We start from the raw sequence: 25,575 nt of genomic DNA, 5'->3' as shown, positions 1-25,575 counted from the left end.
GTAAGAAGAACCTGCCTATTATCTTAAAACATTTCATTAAAATGATATGCATTGGAATTCAGAAATTGCTATGACTCTATCCTTTAGTAAGATTTTGTCAAAACTGAAACTCTTCTTACTCATTCTGTTTTCATTCTCACATCTACAGTGACTTTTAGGAATGGACAGATCAAATTGCACATATTTATATAAATGCACCTTTGCATTGCATATACAAGTTTGGCATAGAAACACAAACATAAATATGTATCATATTTGTTAAGGATTTATTTCAGTCTTTTGGTTGAAAAATGTTAAATTGATTGGTCTCCTATTGAAATTCTCATCTTCCCAGAGCATAAAAAATCTACTTATTTTTTTATCACAACTCCAGCAATAGCATCTGGAACCTTTAAGACACGTTACTTTTTGTGAACATCTTAATTCTTTTTTGTACTGATTGAATTTGATGTAATAGTGAGAACATATCCACTTTACTTTAGCAAATGGGGAAACACGACAAATCTACAAGAGAAAAAATATATGTAATGTACAAGCTTGGATGAAAACAGCTAAGAAAAGAAAAACAGAACCCCCCAATAGCCCTTCTAGAGATTGTTTTTTAATGACCTGAAGCTTGTATTCTAATTAATTTCCAACTTTAGGTTTACATCACTGAAAGTCATCATCTTTCTTGAAGGACAAACCAATTATTTAGTTCACAGATGACTAAGAATGAGGAATACCAATTGAAACAAAAGCAAGATGATTAAGGTAAAGCTCAGGTTTTGAAGTACTCACCTTAGGCACCCAGTGGCATTGCGCAGCACCTGTGATGAATGGAGCTGTATTTTATGATCATCCTGGAGTGGAGAGTTTTCCCATCCAGAGTGAGGGATGATCACTGCATTGGTCAACACTGCAAGGGCATCCTGGATGATTGGCATTTTCAGTGCATCACAGGAGGACAGATTCCAGAGAACTCCTACAAAAAGGAAAATGAGTAATAATTAACACTTCTCCAAAACAAGTTTGAATGTTTTTTTTGTTTAAAAAAACCCCAATCTAAACCAATATATTTCACAGCACTGGTGTGTTTAATTTAGCTGTTTCTGTCAAAAACAAAACAGACCACATTGTAGATGGGGCTGAATGACACCTGCAAACTTTTGCAGTGGGAATACAGCTTTAAATACAAAACACATAGACACAGGAGCACTGGAAATTTCTCAGAGCACTGCCTAAAAACTGAGCAGCTGGTTACGATGCAGGCTGTGAAGCACACATGGAATGAAGGAGTATCACAAGGAATTTTTTAGGGCTTGGTCTTCAGATATCTTCCTTCAAAGTAAAATTAATAAAAGCCAGTAGCAGAAAACAGATTCTGATTTACACTAAAACTTTCACTGTTGATAGATACACATGGAGAGAACAAAACCTCCACCCTGTGATCATCACTGTAATGGAAGTAACTGTCCAGGCTTCTTGGTACTACAAGCAAAAAGACTTCCTCTACAATCTGATACAGTAGTACTTTCAGCAAGTAATATTGTATTTCATAAATATTTAGCTATACAAAGTTAGAGAATACTGTAATTTTTACATGGAAACAGCAAGCTTAATGGTGCAAATAACAAGGACATTTACTGGAGCTTACAAAAACCAAAATCCCTTCCTCTGCAACACGTAATGTGCCAAAGAAAAAGAAGAGAAATCAAGAGCCAAAATTTTCTAAGCACATCTGCAAAGATCAAGGTCACTGCAATTGTGCCACACAGAAGGCAGGCAAGAAATTCTTAGGAGCAGAAGACACGCTGCTTTCCATTCCAATATTTATGTATTTGTGTACTTGCTGGAAAAGCACATGGGACTTTAGTGCTGTGCCAAGCTCCTGCTGCTGCCAGGCAGCTCTTAGTGCTGGGGGAAGCTGGAGGACAATTTGCTGTTCTAAAGAACCAGTGGCCTTTATTTTAGCTCAGCACCCTCCCAGGTGTAGCTGGAAGAGTAAGCCTGCCTCATCATGCCCCTCCCCTTGCCAACATGCATCCTCTTCTGTAGAATCCAATCCTACTCCTCCCTACTCTCCTTCCCAAAGGAAGTAGCCTGGCATCATATCTGACCTTGAGGGGCAAAACTGAGTTTTGATTTTTACATCCATCAAAGTTTTCAACCAAAAGAGAAGAATTACTGCCATCATCATCATTGTACATAGGTTACAAATACACTACAAAAAATCCAAGTGAGTGTTTTGGGAAGAAAATGCTGAAGGAAGGCCTTAGAAACACATACTCAGATATTTAAAAATATAAGCAGCAAGAACACTATTTGCTCAAGATTTTCCTTAGCATTCTGTGCTTTGACAGAGCAGTGGAATTAACAGGAATCAACTTACATTTTGGATTTCCCTTTAAAATTAATTACTTCTATAGGGAGACTTTCAATTGTACCATTACATGTTTAAATTATTTAACATGTAACTATATGCAAAGGTAGTTACACAGTTTAATACAAAACTTGCATCAGAATAGTAGAAAAAAAACCCTATTAACATGATCTGCATGAGGCAGACCAACTTCAGCTACAGACAAAAACCCCCAGAAATAAGAAAAATGTTCATTTTAATAATATTAATTTTTTCATTGACAATTGCTAATTTAAAGGGAAAAGGGTCTTTGTTTGAATTCTGTTCTGAATGTCTTTATGAAAAGGAATTCCATATTTAAAGGAATAAAGACCTTCATAAGGATATTTATACTTGCTTTTCTATGTCTTCTTGCTCTTGGAAAGCTTTAATGGCACATCTACTATTCTTGAAATACCTAGCATTTTGCTGGGTTTTTTTTCAGTAAAAACAACAGTACAGTTGCCTCTTTTTTTTCTTTTTTTACATTTATCTAGACAAGTGTAAATGATGTGCATGGTATAAAAGCAGAGATTCACAATGCAAATCTTTCCCCCTCTAAGGTTCAATTCAGTTATTCTGCAAGACAATGTGCTGTAACTTTGTGAAGAAGTCCTATTTTAAAAGTGAAGCAGAAGAGAGTGTTTTGATGGCAAAAAACCAATACTTTGGGTTTCAAGAAGTACTCATGAACTGGAAAAGAAGAAAATAATACCAGAGAAGCAAACATATGAGCCCCATTTTGCAAAATGCTTAAAAACATGTATGTCAAAACTATTTTCTGTTCACTTCAGGGTCTTGCTAATTTAAAATAAACTCACATAGACATTGGGGTATTCAGCAATAGTTGAGACTAGAAATATATAATCTCTCTGATTTCTCGAACTGGAAAATTAAACCCTCAGAGTAAGAGGATGATGGGATCACCAGGCTAAAATGGCTATTACACCTTCTCCTAAAATGATTTTAAGTCAAGGCAGAAGCACTGCCCAGTAAGCCTGATGCCTTCTTCCAAGCTTTTACTCCTCACAGTTTTAGAGAGTGAGATAATCCTTTTCCAGCCCAGAACAATGTGTTTTATCTAATTGTGATACTAAATACTACCAACCACATGAACCTAAAATTTTCTATTGACATATTAAAATGTATTCTCACAAGCAGTGCAGTCCGCTGCATGCTGAGGTTGGCATTCTACACATCTCCTTGTAGCCTTCCTAATTAAGAATGTGCAGTTATGAAAGGGCACTGGCAATTCACTCCTCACTGTTTTTACTGGGGATAACCTGGAGCTAGATTTATGTGGGGTTGGAGAAGACGATCCATTGCCTTGACTTTGCATGGGAGAATGACAATAATATAAATCCTTTACCTGATACACCTTCCATTACAGAGCCACCTTTTTACCACATGATTCTGAACATTTTTTTTCCAAGCACGTATTCATGCCATGCCCTTTAGGACTACTGTAAGAAGCTTTCAGAATACTCTGAAAGCCTTGCCTGAACTGGGTTTCTGAGCACAAGAAGCAACTCCTGCAATAGCCTCAGAGTGCCTTGACTGACCCCTACACGGTCATCAGCTGCTCACAGGAAGGTAAGGGACTGGACCCATCAGTGGTTGATGCCAAAAAGTGGGATCCACCCAACAACCCAACAGTCCAACTGAATTGCTTGCCATCCACAGACTGACTCTTGGGAGAGGTATAAAATAAAGAACTGATCAGTGTTGAACATCTCTTAATCGCTTTCATTCATCTCCTTCTTGCTTTTAAAGCTGTGAGGCATTCAGATTAAGCATACTGTGCCCCCATTTTCAGATCACTTCTTGGTTGTATTGGAAGACTTGTAGAAAGACAAAAAGACTGAACAAGTCTTTTTGTAGGTTGAGGTTTTTCACTCTTCCATATAAAAAATGGAAATACAGTGAAAAAGTATCTTGCAATCACATTTTAAGTTTAAACTGAGGAGAAACTGGTATTGAAAATATTCAGTTGATTCCAGGTAGAAGATGAATTAGTCTGAGTATTAGTCTAGCAGACATCAGATGAAGGATTCTTAGAGAAGACAACAGGAATGCTTACTCTGGAATGCTTACTGCATCAAGTTGCATCTTCTGGAGCAGTCTATCAGAGACATGAAACTGCTATGGTCAGTGGGTTGCTCAATTTATTGGAGCAGTCAGAGTGAAAACCCCATAATCTCAGAATCAGGCTGGAGCTCAACCTCATGCTGATTAAACCCTTCAATGCATTTTCGTGCTGGTGTTTTACTCAGAACTGGTATATGTATATCTGTAGTCAGATACAGCTTAAGACCTGATAAGCCACATGCTATCCTTATTCCATTCAAAGTTAAGAACATAGATATCACATACATCTATGCAAAAAATGCCATCATAGCAAGAGAACATATGCAAAACCAGGGAAGTCTAAACAACTAGTTAGCTCATGTTTAATGCAACCTCAAATTATGACTTAGATATAAAAAACAAACCTCTCAGAAAAACTTAGACTACAAATATGAATGGAAACCAAGAAACTGGAAAAGTCATCTTTTCCAAAAAGCATCGCCCCTGTTACTATGTTTTTAAAAATAAATTATATATTAAAAAGATTGTAAGTAAACAAACACTGTTTGGAGAAACAAGACTTTGATTCTTCTCAGTATGGATGTTTAAGTCAACTTTCATATTCCCTGTAAAAATAAAAATCCAAAAGTATTCTAATACATCCAGGTTCTTCTTTTCCATAATTCTTCCATGATAATTTAATAGTTTGGTCATGGAGTGATGCAGAAACCCATTTGATATTGCTGAGAGACTGCATCCCACAAATACAGACCAAAGCATTGGCAGGCATTTTTGTTTATATGCTGAAGGCACAGAAATACTACAGAGAGTTTCCCTCATGAACGTGACAATTAAGATTGAAATCTGAGTGCTAAATACCCTGCACAGAAGCCAAACACAAGGGATCTTTTGCTAGAATCTTTAGGAAAAACAACTTCTAGCCCAAGCTCCCAAGTGCTAGAAAAGTCATTTGCTGGCTGCTGCTCGGAGCCCCCGCTGTAATTGCACGGCTGCTCTGCAGAGCTGGATCTGCTCCCTGGCAGCAGATGTGGGCTCCTGATAGATCACAGCAGTTCTGCTGCAGAGATGCTGAATATCAACCACAACATTTCTTAATACAAAGTGCAGTAAGACTTCACAACATGCTCAACCGTGAGAAACTGGCTCAGTAACAGACTTTCTGTAGGAAAGAAAAAGTGAAAAGTTCTGGCACCTGAACAACACACAGCTCCGAAGGAATCTCCTTAAAAGCACTCTCTGAAAGAAAGTTAAAAATTGGCATAACAGATGAGGAACTTTCACCAATTTTCCTGGAATATTTATTATCTGGTTTGTGAATGAGTACCTATGCATGCCTTGCTGTAATTCACTGGTTGACATGTACAGAGGTGGTTTGCTGTCTGTGTACCAGCTGACACAGGAAAAGTCCACATTGAGAAATACTGAGTTTCAGTACAAGCCAGAGCAGGCAGGAGCTTATGGAACACTAAGCAAAGTTGAAGCAATAATGTTTTTGCCTTTGCATCCACTCATAGCCTTACAAAGCCATCCACTCTTCTCTTTCACAGAGGAGAAGGATTATTATGGTGTGGGGTTTTTTTGTGTTTTATTACAAAAAATACAGCTGATCTTGACTACATAAAAATACAAGACTACTCAGAGTATAAAAGGTATAAATAATTCCTCTGAAAACCTAGCCCTTTTTCCCCTCAATTGCTGCTCTTTTCATCTGAAAATTACATCTTGGATTTTATTCCAACAAAAAGGAGGGGCCAATTTTAGTACTGATTAAGATCAAGTTCCACCCAAATGTTATTGCAGTACTGTATTTCTCTAATGGGACTGAATTTTGACCTAAGGGTGCTCCTCTTTTTTTGCTGTACACTGAAAATTAGCACATAAGTGTGGAAGGGAAGAAGTGTCAGGCAAGAATGTTAGAGTTATTAGCCTTCATGTTAAACATCAGAGGAAATACTAGAAGAGTTGAGCAAGGTTACTGCGGAAAAATCAGTGGCTCCTGCTTAGCTTCCTTTATTGGCTGATAAAATTCAATGAGTCCTATAAAGACTGAAGCCAAACCAAAACCAGATCATTCTAAGTGACAGAAGGACAGAAAAAATATATCAACTGCTTTCAAGAAAAGTTTTATCCTAACACATGACTAATGGCAATGCCATTCCAAATTAAGTACTGTATTAGAAAACATGGGAATCTAACAAGGATGGATATATATGAATGGCAGGAAGTTTTTCAGTGCTTCCACCTATATTAGCACTCAAAATCAAAACATCTGTTTGATAACAGACCCTAATAAAGAGAATAAAAATGTTATAACTAAAGCTGAACATTAAGTTCAGAATTGCACCTATGTGCAAAATGAAAGGCTTGGTGTATAGTTGCTAAAAAAGAAAAAAGAAGGAAATATTTACTAACCAAATTGTTGCCTAAGAAAAAGGGACCACTGTAAAAACCATTAACGTAAATAACATTTGGGAGGGAAGAAGGGAAGTTGGCCTTAGAACTTAAAAACAACAAATAAAACTTTAAAAAATAAATAAAAATAATAAAATTACTGGGCATAGTGAAAACAGTAATTGACTACAAAATGAACATGTTTCACCATAACCTCAAACTTTCATTTTGTATACGAAAAGTGAAATACTCCAATCTTTTTCTAAACAAAAAAATTTTTCAAAATAAATTTTAAGTACTTTGTGTGGCAAATCTCAAACACTTCAAACGACAAAGTGGTTTTAAACTGTAAGCATTTTAATACTCTATCATTCAGGCAGGCCCATCAAAACTGTATGTCCAGTTGACTTTTTCCAAAGAATTGCTGAAAAAGTTCAATGCAGCTCTTATGTCAAGGCATATGCTGCAACAGATGTCCTCTATTTATCACTCCAGATTACCCTGTTTGATATTTCCTCTTAAAATTTGACTGAAGTAAAAAAAGAAAAAAAAAAGAAAAGTATTTATGTAGTATATTAGCAAGCAAATTATGAAATCGATTTCACTGCTCCATGAATTGAAAGATGGGCAAAACTTGAATGAATTTTCTATAGAAGATGCATCTCACTGTACAAGAGAAAAACAGTTACTTCTCACTTAGAGAGAAAAGGAGAGCAACAAGGGACCACCTTGGGTTTCGTGTTGGTACTGAGGGTGGTAAATGCAGGACAAATGAGTGTGAATTTGCCTGGGAAATAAAGAGAAGGAAGCAGGCTGTGATGAGAAAACAGAATAAACCACCCCCAAGCAGATCCCTAAGAGAGAGGAGAGGGACTCCCCTACCAGAAGCATTGCACTGCTCCCAGCAGAGACTTCAGCTCCCAGTGACTTGTTCTGCTCTGCCACATTCACCTCCAGGGAAACAGGCACTGCAAGCCTGGGGAAGGTTTTGGATTGCTGGGTAACAGTACATTCCCTTCTACCTCTAAAAATCCTTTGGATTTAACACCTTACACGATAAATCAGTACCCCAGCCTGTTGCTAAGATAGCAGGGTGTAAGATTTGAGAAAGTATCTATTTTAACACATCTCCTGATTTAACTGGGAGCAGCAGGGGGTGAAGAAGTTAATCTGATGATTCAGAAAAAGTTGAGAATAACTCTTCATGAAGACAACAGATTCTATCAGCGGGTTTTCCCATTTTCAGAGCCAAAATAGTGACAGCATATTGAGAAAGGGGACAAAGATTATTTTATAATTAGAGAGTAAAATTGTAATAGATATGGTATAAAATAATCCAGTTGAACTGTCAACTTTGTTTGCCTAAGTGTTATTTGATAAGACAGCATCATTTCTGAAAAAAAATTACACAATTTATTAAATTATTTTTAGATTTGCTGGTACATACGAACTATAAATAGGATGTGTTTTGAATGACTCCGGAATTTCTTGAAGATGTCAGAGCCTATAAGCTAGAAATCAGTTTCCCAACATCAGATGAGTGTAAACTGTAGAACCTTTTACCTTCCTGTTTTGCAAGGAAAATGATGGCAGAGATTTGGTATTTTGGCGAGTGGTTCCACACTGGGTTCATATGAAAACTTCATAAAATGCCAATTAATTCCTGGTCTGAATTTGTTTGAAAATCACTTCCACATTTCCAGAAATGATGGTAGTATTTTCTGTAGGTGATGTTAAAATCTAGAATTTAAACTCTGCCACACTGTAGAATCATACTGTAAAGTAGAACACACAGCTGTGCCTGGCTGTAGCCCATCCACTGACTATGAAATGTCAGGCTATTAGTCTGGAGAAGTACAAATAGTACAATATACAAAATTTAAGCATTTAATTAAAATTATGATGATGCAATAGTGATGTCTGGAGACTGTCTGTAAAACCTTAAAGTAACTGATGACTGGTGTGGAAGAAGAGAGTTGCCATGCAGCCCACTAACCCCGCCATAGGGTTTGCACTACCTTGGTGGAGTTGTCTGAAGTTTTGTTGGGGCACTTGGACCTTCAGTGAGATTAACTTGAGCAGCTGCTTCTGCAGACCACATGCATTCGTTTATTTTGCTTTTGTTTATCTTTGATAATGGTCTGGATTAAGCCAAATTTTATCAAGGTAGCAGTAACAAGTAGTCTTTCTGAGTTAAACAAACCCTTGGTTTCCTTTTGTCCCCCCAAAAGATTTTAGATGTAACAGTATAAAATGACTAACTAGCTGTGCAAAGTTTTGGCTGGGAGATGAAACAGAGTGTTTTAAAGGCAAGCTGAGACTTGCAGGGGATTTGACAGAGTTTGGCTTTTTTAAAAATTCTCAGTGGTTCATAGAACTCAGGCTGGAGGTTGAAGTGAGGAGGTTTGCTTAAAAGTATCTCAAGCAAAAGGAGGGGATTAAATTACTATGTAACCTCTGGGAACTGAAAAGGCTCTTCTACTTGAAAGAAATACTGAAGAAACTACAATATGTAATTCCTTATTCAGCCACTGGCATCGATCCACAGTAAATAGATAGGAATTTTCATTACACAAATAGTCTTGTTAATGTTGAAAACAGCTTTTATTTAAAATATCTAATTAGAAGTAAATTACTTCATAAGCTTTAATCAACTTTTAAAACTGATTGGGGTAGAATATTGTACTTGCAATTACATCCATTTAACAAAGGAGTAGGAAAGGTTTATTAGAGCTAATGCCCTTTAAATCTCCATTTTCAATAAAAATCATTTAAAACATACAAGCAAACTTTAGTGCCCAAGCAAGTAGATTTGTCATTTGTTAATCTTATCCTAAATCTGCTGGTGGAAAAAGGATTCAAGTCTGTAAGGCACCTGCCTCTGTGCTTGGCAGAGTTCCTCAAAACACTTGTTTGAAGTTACTAAAGAGAATTTGCTTATGTTCAGGGCAGACACTAAATAAAAAATGAATGAACATATTTTCCTGCCAAAATCAAAATCATCACTTCTGAAAGCAATGTTCTGTGCTAGCAGTTATCTAACTCCACGCTTAACCTTTCTAATTTCTTTGACTTCACAGGACGCAGATACTGGAGGTGGAGGAGCTGCATCTTAAGAGGCACTTATGTACTTTCTGCATTTATCCCATAACTCCATTCTGTTTTGCTACATAGAATTATGGGCCCCAGAGGATATTTGGTAGTCCTATTCTCTTAGCTAAGCATATATTAGATCAGAGCTATGTTAACCTTGTAGCAGCAGTCTTAGAGCACAATTATGCCATCATGACAATTCAAGCACACATGTATAGCTGTCCATGCCATCTGTTTGAAAAGCTTGTGTTAGGCAGGATATGTACCTGAACCTAAAACATGTATCTTTATGATCTGTTTTTCAGTTTGTGTAAGGCTGAAATCATCTCTTTGGTTACAAGAGCAAGCCACTTTGTACATTTATCTTCCTACTTATCTTTTAACATTACATATCAAAAGCTGCTAATTAATTAGGCCTTTCTCTGGTCAGGCTTCCTCATACTTGCATTGCTTCATTACAAAACTTGAATACAGTTAAGAAATGGGATACCTAATATAAGCAATACTGGAGCAACACCTAATATAAACCTGCAAAGGAGAAGGGATATAATAGAGATTTAAGGAATTACATCAAAGTGAAATACTATAAGAATACAGAACTCATAGAAGAGTTTGGTTCTTTTTTACTTAAGGCTGTGGAAAAGTAATTTCAGAATGGGATAAAAGAGCCTTTATTCATTTTCAAATCAAATTTCCAGAGAGCAATAAGGTTACAAATAGGTGTCACCTCCAAATGAATGTTTATATCACAATAAAATTTCACATCTGTGTTTACACACTCCAGTAACTAAGGTATGTTAAGGTCACATTAGCAGAAAACTATTAAATTATTAAATTAAACTGCTTCAAGATCCTAAACACTAAACAGTCAACCCTTTGCCATAATTTTGTTAAATAACATTTACTATACAAAAAAAATCGCAACTTTACGAAGTCCAATTAGAAAATAACATTACAAATAGAAAAAAATTGCAGGCATGTGATTTTGACTTTGGGAGACCCCAAGAGAAGAACTGCCATGGTACTAGGAAATTAAAAATTCTAAATAATTGGCCAGATTTACTTTTAAAAAATGAAATGTAATTAAATCTTCCACTGAAGTGAGCTAAAAGGTCCATTTAAACAGAATACTCCCTTAACCATGCTTTACATATCACTGCAGGCTCACTAACTTACAACTACACAGCTCAGTAAGGGCAGATACAGGGCTCAAAGGGGCCTTCTGGAGTGACTTGACCAATCTGCCAAAAGGAGCTTTTACCTGCACTACTTAACTCAGACCAGACAGACCTAAGGTGAACAACATGGAACTGCTTTCAGTGACACTGAGAGTTTATCCATAAGGTCATAAACCCCTCCTTCTAAATATACAGCAGCTACTAAAACTGAAACAGGACTGTGCAATAATATTCCATACCATGGGGTGAAAACAGGGGACCAACCCGGCCAAAACACAAACTGGCCACAGCTGAAATTAAAGGTAGCACTAATGAATACTGGAATCCAAAGTCTGGGAAGTAAATGAAATTTTTCCCTGTCCAGCTTGAATGTGGGCTGGGGACACTTGAAGAACTAGTGCTCCTTAGAAAGAAACATTTTGTACACAGTTATCTGGTAGTGTTTTGCAGGAATGGAATATATGCCATTTAATTCAGTGAATAAAAATGTGAATGAAGTACACAGAGTCAGTTTCTACCTATCTACATTTAGTATATATCTAAAGTGCTAGTTCCTGCTTTCTAATTTTTTTATGTACTAATTTTTTTAATTTATATGTTTTCAGTAGACAATAGTTAAATCTCTGACACTTTATTGTCAACCAAAATAAGCAGGAGACTGGCTGCTAGCACAGTTTCTCCTGACATTATTTATAGCTACAGCTCTTTATCATCATGTACCTTCTAAAAGTGGATTATCCACTTTTACCTTTCAATCAGAAATGGTATTTACAGATTTTAAGCAGGTGATGCAGTCATATAAGAGCCCTCTTTAAAAGGAGTTTCTTAAATCCAGGTACCTCATTGTTCATAGGCAGAAACTGTCATTCTAGCTGTGAAGGATCTTGTTTGTCAAAACTAAGAATAACAGTTTAAACCATTTTATCTGAGACAGGTACCCAGTCAACCAATCAAGCAGATGGAAGAAGGAGCAAGCATAAGTTGAATCACAGGATCATAGAACAGCCTGAGTTGGAAAGGATCTAGCAACAGCTGCTTGACCTCACCTTCTGCTCAAGGCATCCATGGGATTCCTCTGTTATCCTTGCTAAAATGTCAGATTTTTCCATGTATTTTTTTCCCGGACAGTAAAACAAATAGAAAAAATTATAAAATAGAATTTTGTGGAAGGGTTCATAATTAACTTGTTAAAGGCAAGAGAATCAGAAATCAGTTACTCATTGCCATTATTATCAAGTGAAAACATTCCTTTCTACCATCTGCAGGATCTGTGCTAATTTTGTACTGTGTTCCTCTCTATTTATATTTATTAGAAAAGTGTTAACATTTAATTATTTTAAAATAGAAGGCTTTTATTTTTTCCCATTAACAGGTGCTACTGTGGAAACTGACAGCACAGTGCTGGGGTAAAAACATGGCTAGATTAAGTGAGGTGCATTCAGCTTACACCTATTTCTTTTCATTTACAGACTTACATTGTGATTCAGGTTCTCCTTGAGTCTCAGGAAACTACCAGAGGATGTAGGCCAGGCCAACATCTCTATTTCTATCAAAGTATTCACTTTTGCACAAATGTATATATTCATGTGTCCTTCCAGTAAAAACCTGTAACTCTGGAAGTGTTTTGTATGAATAATTAACTTTATCTGTGTCCTTCTAGTAAAAACCTGTAACTCTGGAAGTGTTTTGTATGAATAATCCTTCCATATCTTAGGACATATTTCCTGGGCATTACACCATTTAATTTCATAACAGCCAGGCAGCACACTTCCCTCTGAGCTTCTTCATGGGAGCCTGCACTGAAACCATTTCCTTGACATAAGACAGCCTTGAAGCTCTAATACTCTGCTATAAGGTTAAGTTTGTGCAATCCAAAAATGTGAGCATGGTAAAGTTTTCCAGTATTAGCCCATAGTTTTCCAGTATTAGACCTCTGCTGCTGAGGAGGAGAAAGACAAGATAAAAGAAAAAATAAAAAAAACTCTGTTTTGGAGAGATTATGGCAGAAAGAAATCTCTGGAAAAGAGGACAAGCCACAAATGGTGCTGAATGCAATCCTGACAATCAAGGAGCTACTGAGCTAGAAAGCTGGTCTGCAGGTTTAAATACCCTTCCAAAACCAGGCCTGAGATTGCCAGAAATTGAAGTTATAATCTACTTAGAGAAGAGCAACAAGAAGGGAGAGAATGTGCATGTTTGAGGAAGAAACTAATATCAGAACTTTCGCTCTGCTGGGCAAGTGCTTCACGGGACTTGGGGCAGGCAATGAATGCTTCACTACTGCCAGACAAATTGAGCTGCTAAAAAATCTCTCCAGGCCATATTTCTTCCCTTGCAGCTGGGTGCCTACTCAGAGTGATTCACACCTTCATCTTGCCAGATTTCTGGACAGGTCATTTACACTTGATAGGCTCAGGTCCCCATCTGTAAGACTGAGATAATGATACTTCCCCACCAAAGAGAAGTGCTCTGCAGACAAATGTGGATGACTATTTAGGGGCAGCCATGTCAGAGCCTGTATGAATTCCTAAGGCATGAACTTTGAGTCCTCTCTAAAAGTAACAAACAAGAGCAGCCTTTATATAGACAGGATGCACAGTGAACATGAGATGGAAAGGCTCAAGGTATTATGTTTACTCCCAAAACAGACATTTGTTATTATTTTCTCTTCATCTCCTCCAGGCTGTGGAGCCCCTACTGAAATAATTATCTTCCTGCCACCTCAGCTCAGGAAGGCTGATGGAAAGCATGAGGAACTTTTTATTCTTCCTTATGCCTGCCACCAAGTCAAATCTTTTCATTACCAAGGGACCTGCTGCAGGAGCTACCTTTCATTCCCCAGAAAGGACAGAAAGAAGGAATTCAGCTGTCACACTACAGAACTTTACCAAAATGAAAAGGAAAGGAGAACTGATTCAGATGCACGACTTTAGCCTGTTTCCTAAGAGATGCAAGATGAGAGCTGCAGCAATGAGCCTTGCTTTGGAAGGAAGCTTTGCAGAACACTACCACAAACACGTCTGCATTTTGAAAGCAGGGGCCAGTGATCTTCATTCTGAAAGGCACAAAACATCTGCCTTTCAGAAAACATGGTACTGTGTGCCAGGGCAAGCAGTGGCCTTCTGGGATGTACTGGCTATTAAAAACGAACAAAAACTCCAATACAAAAACAGGCTCAGGAATAAAATCTTGAAATACCACTGACTTTGACTGCATTCCTCAGGGTCACCATCTTGGTCTTCTCCCCTTTCATCTAAGTCCAGCACTCCTGATATTCACCATCCCTGAGAGCTGCATCTGCCTGCACAAAGGCAGGCTACTGCCCACCACTGATGGACAGTACCTACTCCTCTTGGTAATAACACTTTGAGGGCATACTAGAAAAGAATCCTTTCTTTCAGTGGGAATTTGGGAATATTTAACAGCATACTGTGCAATGGAACCAACAAAAACTGTAGCCCAGCATATATTTTTTAAATGACCTAATGACATTGTGGGTTCCATCTACAGTTGCCATGGGAAGTGCCACGGTGACTGCTGAGGTGTATTAGCAATTTGCCACTTACTACTCAGAATAAATAGGCAGAATGTTCCCTGGAGCCAGGATACTGACAACATAACCAAGAGCCAAACAAGTATGCTGAATATGAAGCAGTGGTTACACTTTATTAGATCTGTCAGTAATTCTGTCACTCCACAGGAGGCACGATTCAAGCTCGTGTAACCTGTATCTCTGCCCCATTAATCCTGACTAACAAGTAGGAGGTGATAACTGTTGTAACTAAGAAACAAAATTAAATATAAAACATTTACGTTTAATAAACAGCATGCAGTTTATTCAAACACCCTCAAGGAAGAAACCTGGACCCAACCAAAGGATGATAATCTTATCAACTGTATCCTAAATGAGGCCTGATGTACAAGGCTAAGTAATTTCTGCACAAACATAGATGATAACATGTACTCTGATGATTCGTGATAGAAATGACAAATTTTCTTACATATTTTAGTAGGAAAGTTATAATGAAAATACAACGGAAAACTGGAAACAGGATAATGAAAATATTTTTGATTTATAGTGTAAAAAATCACCAAACAGAATGAAATCACAAAGTGAAAAATAAAAAAACCCATCTATCTCACTTCTGTTTTACATATTAAATGCACTAGCCTAAAGGCAAGGTGAAAAAAATCCAAACATTTCATATCAGTCCTGTTTGACAGCATTCCTGTATTCCTGAACACCACCACCCCTCCCCCCTCCCCCCACCGTGAATTTCAGAAAAGAAAAAATTCACACAATCCTAAAAAGACAAGATCCTCCTACATCAAGAAAAGAAATAAACTACCACTACCTGCATGCTCTGTGTGCAACACATCACATAGCATGCCAGCAAATTTCAGACAAAAGGCTCCAGAAGATGGTGTCCACCTCTCCAACACAGTTTTCCACTTTCCTGTAAGAATCCTAAGGCAGGCAGAAAACCCCTGAACAAATCCTCCCTCTCACAACATCACCACACAGGATATAAAAGCAATGAGTAACAGTTTCTAAGTAAATTCAGTAAAATATGGCTCTTGCCTGGCCAGCCCTACACCAGACAGGAGGGAGAGCAGAGGATTCCCACCACACTGTATCCATGTGTGGAGCCTATCTCCCACATGAGCTAACCAAGAACAAAGTGAACCAGCAAGGACAGGCATAAACCATACCTACATCTGTAACTGCATAATATTGAAAGCCATTCATACATTACATAAATCCAAAGGGCTTGAAAGCTTTTTGTTATGGCCAACAAGATGGTCATGAAATTACCATTACTGATGGAGCAAGTGGCATGTGGTACAGAACTGTGCTTGCAAGAATGACAGAGAGTTTGAACAAAAAATAGAGACAAATTCAAACCTGTGACCAGTTCTCTGATTTCCAAATCTGTAGTCTTGCGGAGTAACCGTACTAATGCTGGGATACCACCACAGTTTTTCAGAGCTATTTTGTTGTCATCATTTGCCTTCCCATATACCAAGTTTCTCAAAGCTCCACAGGCACTACGGTGGACTTCTGTCATCCGATGGTCCAATAGGTCCACCAGTAATTGTATTCCGCCTTGTCTTCTTATCTGAAACAGGCCAAAGTGATAATCACACAGTTAGGCAACGAACACCAGTATGAATAGATGTGTCCAATGGAATGAAGCTGTGTTTTATGCAGGCTGCAGGCCAGCAAAGGTGTGCTGGTAACACCACAGAGATGCTACATTTCACTGCCTTGATTCCCAGTATTATTCTTTCAGTGGCAACCTAACTGTACACTGACAAACCAGCACTTCTGTAAAAGCAGCCAAAAATTAGTCAAGTGTTGCCTCATCAAGGTTTCTCACGGTTCATCAAGGTTTGCCCTGGCAAGCGTTTCTTCTGTGCTGGAGAAATGTCATCTCCTTCAGAGTGTAACACATCACAAGCTAGAGAAAAAACCACAAGGCTACAGCAAACAAAAAAAAGCACTTAACATCATAAAGTTTTTAGGTGTCCTGCCTTTACATTTTTTTACTGGGAATGGGAACAGCTACTGTGGTCTCAGTAAGGACATTATATCAACTAAACTGGGATGAGCAATGATGAAAGGAAAAGGAGGAATCACCGGCAACATAAAGATAAGGATATGAAATAAATCGTGGTAAGCTTGTTCTAATAATATTGGGGGAGACCATTAAGTGATGCAGGAACAGAAGTCTTATGTGTACTCTAGGTGCCTACAAAATAAATTTCTAATGTGATATCTCATATAATAAAAAATCTAAAAAAAGCATATCTAAAAAATATTTGAGACAAATGATCAAGAAAGTCAGGAATACTGAGTAAAATTTATTATGAGACCATTTCAAACAAATACTTCTTTATTGTTCTGTGGCATTATTTGTTCCTCAAAGAGTAATCATTCTTGGATCTAATTTTAAGAAAACACACAGGTTCATAACTAACATCTGAAGAGTACAATTCTTTAGCTTCAAGCAAATTACACAGACAACTCTGAAAAGGTCAAGAAGTCTCCCCATACATGTAGCTGGCTAAGGCCCAAATCAAGCCAGGCACTTCAGCTGGCTATTTTACATTTAGGACAACAAAAAATAATTTGAAATATTTGTGAAGCAGTTTTTGCATGGCCATGTGTTCTTGGTTCTTGGGGCTCTGCACGGGGAATTCTTGGAAGAAAGACACAGTTAAAGAACAATAAAATTGATTAGGAATTCAAGTTTCATTTACTAACTTAAAATCTTTATGTAGAGCCAGTTTATAGCATTTCATAGATCAAACACAAGCTTAAGCAAGGTGAAGTGCTGTGTCCTGTGTTACTGTCACGACAAGCCCATGCAATGCTACAGGCTTGGGGAAGAGTGGTAGGAAAGCTGGCTATTGGAAAACCAACTGTCTACAGCAAGGTGAACATGAGCCAGCTCGTGCCCAGGTGGCCAAGAAGGCCAATGGCATCCTGGCCTGTATCAGCAATAGTGTGGCCAGCAGCATTAGGGCAGTGATCCTCTCCCTCTGCTTGGCACTGGTGAGTACTCAAACCCTGTGCTCAGTTCTGGGGCCCTCACTACAAGAAGGACATTGAGATGCTGGAGCAAGTCCAGAGAAGGGCAATGGACTGGGGAAGGGTCTGGAGCACAAGTCCTGAGAGGAGCAGCTGAAGTTGCTGGGGTTTACCCTGGAGGAAAGGAGGCTCAGGGGTGACCTTTTCATTCTCTACAACTGCCTAAAAGAAGTCTGTAGCCAGGTGGGAGTTGCACTCTTCTCACAAGTAACAAGGGGTAGGACAAGAGGAAATGGCCTCATGTTACGTCAGGAGAGGTTTAGGTTGAATATTATGAAAAAATTCTTCACTGAAAAGGTTTTCAAGCACTGCAATAGGTTGCCCAGGGAATTGGTGGAGTCACCATCCCTGAAGGCATTTAAAAGGTGTACAGATGTGGCACTTACTGGTGGAATTTGCAGTGAAGAGTTAATGGTTGAACTAGATGATCTTGATTGTTTCCAACCTAAATGATTATGTGAATTGACTCACCTCAAAAAAGACTGAAAAGTGATTCAGGCTTTAGGGTTCCAAAATTGAGCTAGATGAAATTACTTACTGCTAAACCAGTTCTCCTTTTCTTCTTCAAGCTTATCTGGCATAGTCTTATTTTTTTTAGTAACAGGAAAACCAAAAAATAGCGTGTGAACAGCTGTGTTATCAAAAAGCATATACACCATGATGTTACAGTGTTAAATTAAGATGTTTTAATGTCTATACAGTTACCACACAGCTTTGGTCTAAATGCCAAAGTGATAGTGTTTAAAGATAAAATAGGATATTTTTCCTTAAATAGGCATTATATCAGTACTAATGAGCAACTTTCTGAGCAATATGCAGGTCACCTCAAAGACTACAGCAGTTGGCACTACAGGATGCATAAAGAGATATGAATGGACATTGGTAAAATATATCAATTTCAGGCAGAGAAGTTCACCAATTTTTTGCTGCTTAGAGAAACCATGACCTCTTTCCTTTTAGAAATGAGAAGAGCAGGGCAAAGAGAAAAGGTGCTGCAAAATATATCACTAGTCAGATATTTTCCATATGAACAGGATGACTTGCAATTAAATAATTAGCTCACTTCTGAGTCAGAAAAAAAAATTATCAAATTAATCTGGGAGAGACAGGGGATGAATGTTGCTTGTTTTGTTTGCTTGAGTTTACAATCCATTACCATTTAACCTTCATATAAAAATACATTTGCTTCCCCTACTAACCAGATTTTTAAAACCAAGCATGCTACATGAAGAGCCACCTACCTGACAAAACAGATGACATTTACTAAAAATACTAGGAACAAAAATTTATGCACCAGTTCTACAAAAGGTGAATCAACCACAGAGCTTCACACTTCAACCTTGGAAAAGAAACAAGATCTGATAGAAGAAAGAACACAGTTAAAAAATATATGAGTTGCCTGGTGTGATGAGTAATATCAGGAACGACAGAATGAAAACATGCCTGCTGATCTTTGTGAATTATATTTTTAAACCACAATATGTTGAATGAATATTTTAATTGCTTTGCTGCTAAAAAAAAAAGAGTAAGAATGAGAAAAAGTATTACTTAGTAGAAAAAAAATCATTCTGTGTGCTACAATTCAGCTAAAGACTCAGAGGGCTCTGTCTCCATTCAGAAAGACTCTGTGCCTATGCAGTTTTTCCCACTCTTTCCCTTGCACACAATCAAGTGGCATCTCATGCTCCCCAGCAGTTTATCCTGTGGATGCTCTCAGGTGATAGGCTTTGCTATCTGCTGCTCATTTCTAAAGGGAAATGTGTGGTTCTGCTACACTGAGACAGAATTCCTGAGCTGCACCTTCCCTTTCCAGTTACGGTAGCTGACAGCACACTAGTGTTCAGCTCATGCAGCTCCTCCTCTCCCAGGAACCTGAAGCCAGCAGCAGATTGAAGTGATTCAAAGATAGTTTCTTAAAAGCAAAGGCATTAAATATTAATCTAAAATGCATTTCTGTCAGGAAAAAAAAAAGGGTAATATAACAGAAATGAAACAGTTGTTACATAACACTTTACATAACTTGACAAAATTTCTTAGATTTTACTGAAGAAAGAACCTATTCTTACCTAGGACATAGAAGATTTATTTTACAAACTTTCTTTGAATTTCCAAGCTCAGATATTTGGCAGAGTAACTGTGTCATGCAGGGAGGGATGGAGCTGATTGCTCACAACTAGGAGACCAGTTTCGGATGCTGATTTTTATCTGGACTCCTCTCTTGCTTTGGTTGTTTTTTTTTTTTTGGTTTTTTTTTTTTTTTTTTTATAACAGGCTTTTATTCACCACAAGTCTCACCCCATCTTCGTGCTTCTATCAAATATCTATATAGATGTTAAAAACTATACTCTCCAGCAGCTTTAAGTATGCCTGACAAATTGTGAGACTGTGATGGATGTTAACAGGATCTACTTAAATGTATGGAAAATGAGGCAAAGGAAATGAAATTATTTGTTCAAGTCCTTTAGGGAGCTAAGAGCCACAGCCTAGAGGATAATTCTGACCTAGTCTCCTGGGGCAGATCTCAGCTAAGTTAGACACAGCTCCAGTGAATTCAGCGGTGCTACTGCCAAATGTCTATGCCAAAAATGCCTGGATGGATGGATAAGCAGCAGTTTTTACCAATGGGGCATCAAATCCCAAATCCCAGTTTGATACTTCTGGTTTTTTTCCTAACTTAAGATGAACAAAACATTTCTTAATATAATATTTACTGACATACCAGGGGCTGCTGCCTTGTTACCTCTAGGAGGAAAAGAAAATAGAATATGTCAGAGTCTGTTTGCCTAATAAAAACAAACAGTGGAGTACCAACTTGTCAGGAGATACAGAGGACCAACTGTATTCTCACACAGAGCAGCCCCAAAGCAGCCACTTCTGATCTCAAAAGAATGACCTTAAACTCTCCAGCAACTGAGTATGCTCAGTTGCATCTACCCATGTCCCAAATGCATTGTCCCCTTTTTACACCATCTTTTCTCAAAAATAAAAAAATAGGATCAGAAGAGAAGGATTAACAATATTAACAAGGCTGGGTGAATCTGTGCTGTGTTGTTTCTCATGACTCTCTTAATCCATGGATATCAGTAATTTCTGAAAGTTATTTTTCTTCCTTTTTCTCACTGAAAATATCTTGCGCATATCTTTGGAAGACACTGTTAGAGAGCTGTTAAATAGAGAGCTGTGATTAAGAATCTATGCCAATTAAAGTGAAAACTGAAAGAACAGAGATTACATAAATCTTGGGAAAAAAAAAAACTATTTCCATTGAAAAATGCATCTTCCTTCTTTCATCTGAGGAATCATGTGTTTTCTTTTACCAGGATATTTTCAAACTTTCCTTTAAAGTTGGCTCTCTGCCATTAGTGTCACTGTCTACTTGCTGGCCACAAGCACTTGACTGGCCCCATTGATGCCAAAACACAGGCAGACAGGACAGGAATAGGTGCCAGACTCTCTAGTACACAGACTGATAAAAGTGCACTCATGTCAGCTTGATGACAGAGTCTTCTCCTCTGGCATAATATGAAGTTTTTTTTACATTGCATCTGAGAATATGTATTTGCATCCATATGAAAATAAAATTTAGATTCAAGAAGGGGTTCAGGCTGCTACTGGGGGCAGTGAAGATGTCAATTATGTTCTTAGTAAGGACAGCTTCTATACCCCATGCCAAGAGCCTATGAGAAATTAACTTATCTGTTTCAAGGCTTATCTTTGACTTAGTGGTGTTTATCAAAAGACACTTAATCTACCAGGAGTTACATGTGAACAGGCTGAAGCATACGTGCTGATAAAAACAAGACAATAAGACATTGACAATATGTCTGAAACTATATCTGTATATATCTATATGCTTGATTACTGTAAGATTTTACCATATGAATTCTTGATAGTTTGCTTTCCCAATTCAATACAACAGATTGTCTGCATGTGTGGAAGGAACTGAAATGTAGGATGTGAAGGGTATGTAGATACTTAGAATGTACAGGCACCTGTTTTGTGAGGACATCTGCTCAGTGGCTGTCCAGCATATAAACAGAGATAAGACAGGAAGAGTAATAAACCCCACTGATGTACACAAACCCTGCAGAGCAAGGGACAATACCAAACACAAGGCCTGGGAGGTCACTGCTCGATGGGCTGCTGAAGGAACCACTCCAAGGCCTGGAGAGGTTCAGCCTGAGCTTTGCTAACTGGTAAAGTGAGCACACAGGGAGGAGTGAATGGAAAGGTCCTACGGTAAAGAGCATGCTGATGGGATTGTGGCAGTTGCCAGACTCACAGGATGTTTAGCAGAAGGGCAAAGATAGGAAAAGGGAGTCATTCCAAATGCATGGGGGAGGAACAACATGAGGAAATAGAAAAAGGGCATGATGAAAAGGATTGGTCATTTGTAAATAAGTTGTGCTTCAGCATGCGTGTCTGGTCACACCCCTCGTTTGATCACTGCACTCTGTTTTACCTTCTTATTAATTCTAATTGCTAACAATGGCATAACATCAGTGAACCTTTAGCTGGAATAGCTGAGAAGAACAGGAGATGTGGGAAAGAGCTATCAGAGACACTGTGGTTCTCAAGGATACATACCGGTGAGACCAGAGTGAACAAGATGGAGGTGAGCGACCTCTCTTCATATCAAGCTATGAGAAATCTGGCCCTGGAACCTGGCTATTGCTTATGGCTTTGCAACAGCAGAAGCAAAGTTAAAGCAAATAGATATTATCTGTTTTGAGTCTCACTAAGGCTTTGAACCCAATTTTGAAATTTATTCTTTGAAATCTGTGGAGTGAAAATTATTTAATTCCTCCCAGCAGCAAAGAAAAGAAGCAAAACCCTTTCCTCCAATCACTGCATAATGGAAATTACCTCTTGCATCCCTTGGAATGTTACAAATATTAGAGCTAGAGATACAAAAAAAAAAAGAAAAGTGAAGCTTCAAGTTTTAAACAGTTTAGCCAAAGACTGTTAGATAATGAAGTATTCCAAAACAGCCTAAAAATACTTCTGTGACAGAAACCAAAACACCCTTCCTCTTCTATTTATACCCAGCAAGTGGGTATCTGAGATATTGTTCAAATTTTGCCAGTAGGTATAACTGAAACATCCTTTTCTGCATTTAATTCTGAGTACCCTGCCTAACAAAGTAAAATATAAAGGAAACAGAAGAGAGGTAGGAATAGGTAAAAAAAAAAACCTGTTAGACTGACAGAGTGATAAAGAGTGCTGCTAAAATAACACAATCTCCTCTTCCCAGTAAGACATTAAGTGTTCCACTATTAACAGCTCCACATTCCTAATTCAAAGATTAATTCATGGTTAGATGCTTACTTTCCACATTTTTCTTAATAATCACTATTGAGTAACTCTTCATCCAGAGGAGGTGAAGGAAATCTAACAATCAATCCTTTCTACACGTCACAGATATTAATTGCCAGTTTAATTGATGTAACACACTGCATCATCTGCCACTTATTCCGTGACATTTCTGCTACTAAGAAAGAATGTTTTAATATATCAAAATACACATATATTTAAAGACATGGAATTATTTTTAATGCCACACTGTTGCATATAGAACAGAACTAAAAAATAACTGCCTGCTAGCACAGGTGATGTTATGTATCCAATAAACACCAAATTAAAAGGACAATTCAGTTTGTCTGCTTCTGGAAACAATTAGTAAGAATTGGTTTTAGTGTTGTAAGATACTGGTTTTCCAACCAGCAGGGTAAGTGTGAATGGATTTTGAGCAACTTTGCTCCTCCAGCACTGGAAGGAGAAGCTACAGGAGCCAAACCAAATTCCCAAGAATTTTTAAATGGTAGCAGGCTGTGTAGTGGGGCACTCTTTGACTAGAGCCACCCTGTTCTTCTCAGGCTCACTGTGAGAGCTGACTGGTTTGCCCACATGGACCAGGGCACTGCAGCAAAGGCCAAGACGGCTGCACAGCAACTTGACTACACTGACTGTCTATCCACAGTATCCATGAAACGATTACATTTCTTCATGTTTTTACTGCAGTTACAAATTCCCTCAGTTATTTATCTTTGCCTTGTTTACATTACTAAAATGACTTCCATCTAAGAGGGAAAGAACCATACTATTTTTTTGGAGAAGGGTGTGGAAGACCAGCAGCCCCACTGGTAGCTAGTTTCAGAGGGTTGACTCCTAGAACTTGAAATGGATGTGGAGTAGGGAAAACAACTCATCAGAACAGAATATGGGAACAATATTTAGTGCAGCAGATCTATTTAGACAAATATACTGGTTCAAACTTTAAGTCCTCTCCATTATTTCTTCTGATGTGCCTATGGAACAGCAGATAGACAATGCAAAATCTGTACATTGCAAATGCACGTGAGATTTATTACAGACAAATTTACCTGTAACATCACAGGGTAATTTAGCCTCATTAGTGAAGTAATTTGCTACAGGTTTAAAAAAGTGCTGAGCAATTTTAGCTGAAAATAGAGCAGAATGTTATGCAAATTGCGGCATTAACTCCAAAGTCTAATTTGTTTAAGGAATCTAAATCAGGGTTTGGATGTAGGTCCCATTTAAGAATGGCTTTGTCATTAGGACTTTTTGGATCAGATACAAAGGTAACATAAAGCTGTGAACAGGCACAATGTAAATAAATTCAACTACCAGTATATATACAATGTTCTGCTTAAAATGAAACAAGGATCATTCCCCTCTGTGTTAAACTGCACTGTGTGGGGAGGGATGGGGATCTTTTTTTCTGTGTCTATAGAAACCAGGTGGGTGTTTGGTGGAAAGGTTGTGTGACGTGAGGATGCAAAGCATGGGGTCGATACTCAGGAGCTTTTTTTTCGGGAGTGGGTATCTTATTTTTGTTACTGAGCACAGTTTTTTTTTTTTCCCCCTGTGTCTCTTCAGTGACCTCTTTAGATCTTGGGATCCGTGTCTGGGGTTGACAGAGGGTCAAAACCATTTTCTGAACAGGAGGAGACTAAAAATCATGTTCTAAAATTGTCCTGAGAAGGTATGAATAAATGCGTTGCTTTCTCAGTCAGTATTGTATTGTAAGCCTTAATGTATTCTGCTCTGTGACACATTTTGTTTTTCATGCTTAGTAGGAAGGCTATACCTATCATAAATCAAAGTTTTCATGTGATTTGAGATTTTACAAAAAAAAAAAAAAATCCCTGGGTAGGCATGAGTTACAAATAATTGTAAAGCACTCTAATACTTTCAAAAAACATTACATTTGAAGGACAACACAAGTATCCTACTCTAATCATGAAGGGCTAGTGGGATATTCCAAATAACACTTCTAACTGCAAGCACAGAGCTGACCTTTAGGGCTTGTCTGACTGAGAAGGCATCAGAAAAGCAATTTTCAGTCCCACTGTTAAAAGCTGTATCTCCTAAAATTAACAGATTGGCACTGACCTACACTATAAACTGAGGAGCACACATAAATTTGATAAAATACACAGATGCCCAAGCCCTTGGTAGATATTTTAACTGTTTGATATTGATTCAGGGTCTTTATTTTTCAAAAAATGCACAATTCCAAAGAAGGTTCAGCAGCATGCACTTCATAGACAGTCCAACAGCAATATTAATTTAGGAGGCAAAGACACTGGCATTACTCAATCAATCAACAGATTTAGTACTGTCTGACATTAAATGAAGAATTATGATTAACACCAACAGTTTGGATCATTTACTTTCTGGTATTTAAAAATGATTAAGTATCTATTTGAGAATGAAGGTTTATATTTATTATTGATGAAAAGAAGTGACACATATACTTCAACTAAAAACATCCTGGTATTCCTATAACCAGATAACTAGTGAAGTTTAACAAAATAAAGAAAATT

The 25,575-nt window shown here is 37.8% G+C and overlaps 1 protein-coding gene across 2 annotated transcripts in view; it reads right to left on the bottom strand.

Moving 5' to 3' along the window:
- Positions 1-25,575, bottom strand: part of CTNND2 (catenin delta 2) — a 633,979-nt gene that overhangs the window by 121,493 nt on the left and 486,911 nt on the right. For both annotated transcript variants that reach the window (XM_050971546.1, XM_050971545.1), the window contains exons 11-12: positions 16,037-16,250; positions 781-964 (exon numbers count right to left, since the gene is read on the bottom strand). In XM_050971546.1, the coding sequence (XP_050827503.1) occupies positions 781-964; positions 16,037-16,250 (398 nt within the window). The remainder of the gene's footprint in view (positions 1-780; positions 965-16,036; positions 16,251-25,575) is intronic.

Source organism: Serinus canaria, chromosome 2, assembly GCF_022539315.1.
Source record: "Serinus canaria isolate serCan28SL12 chromosome 2, serCan2020, whole genome shotgun sequence".
In the NCBI taxonomy this organism is placed as follows: domain Eukaryota; kingdom Metazoa; phylum Chordata; class Aves; order Passeriformes; family Fringillidae; genus Serinus; species Serinus canaria.
This window is presented reverse-complemented; position numbering and strand designations above follow the sequence as displayed.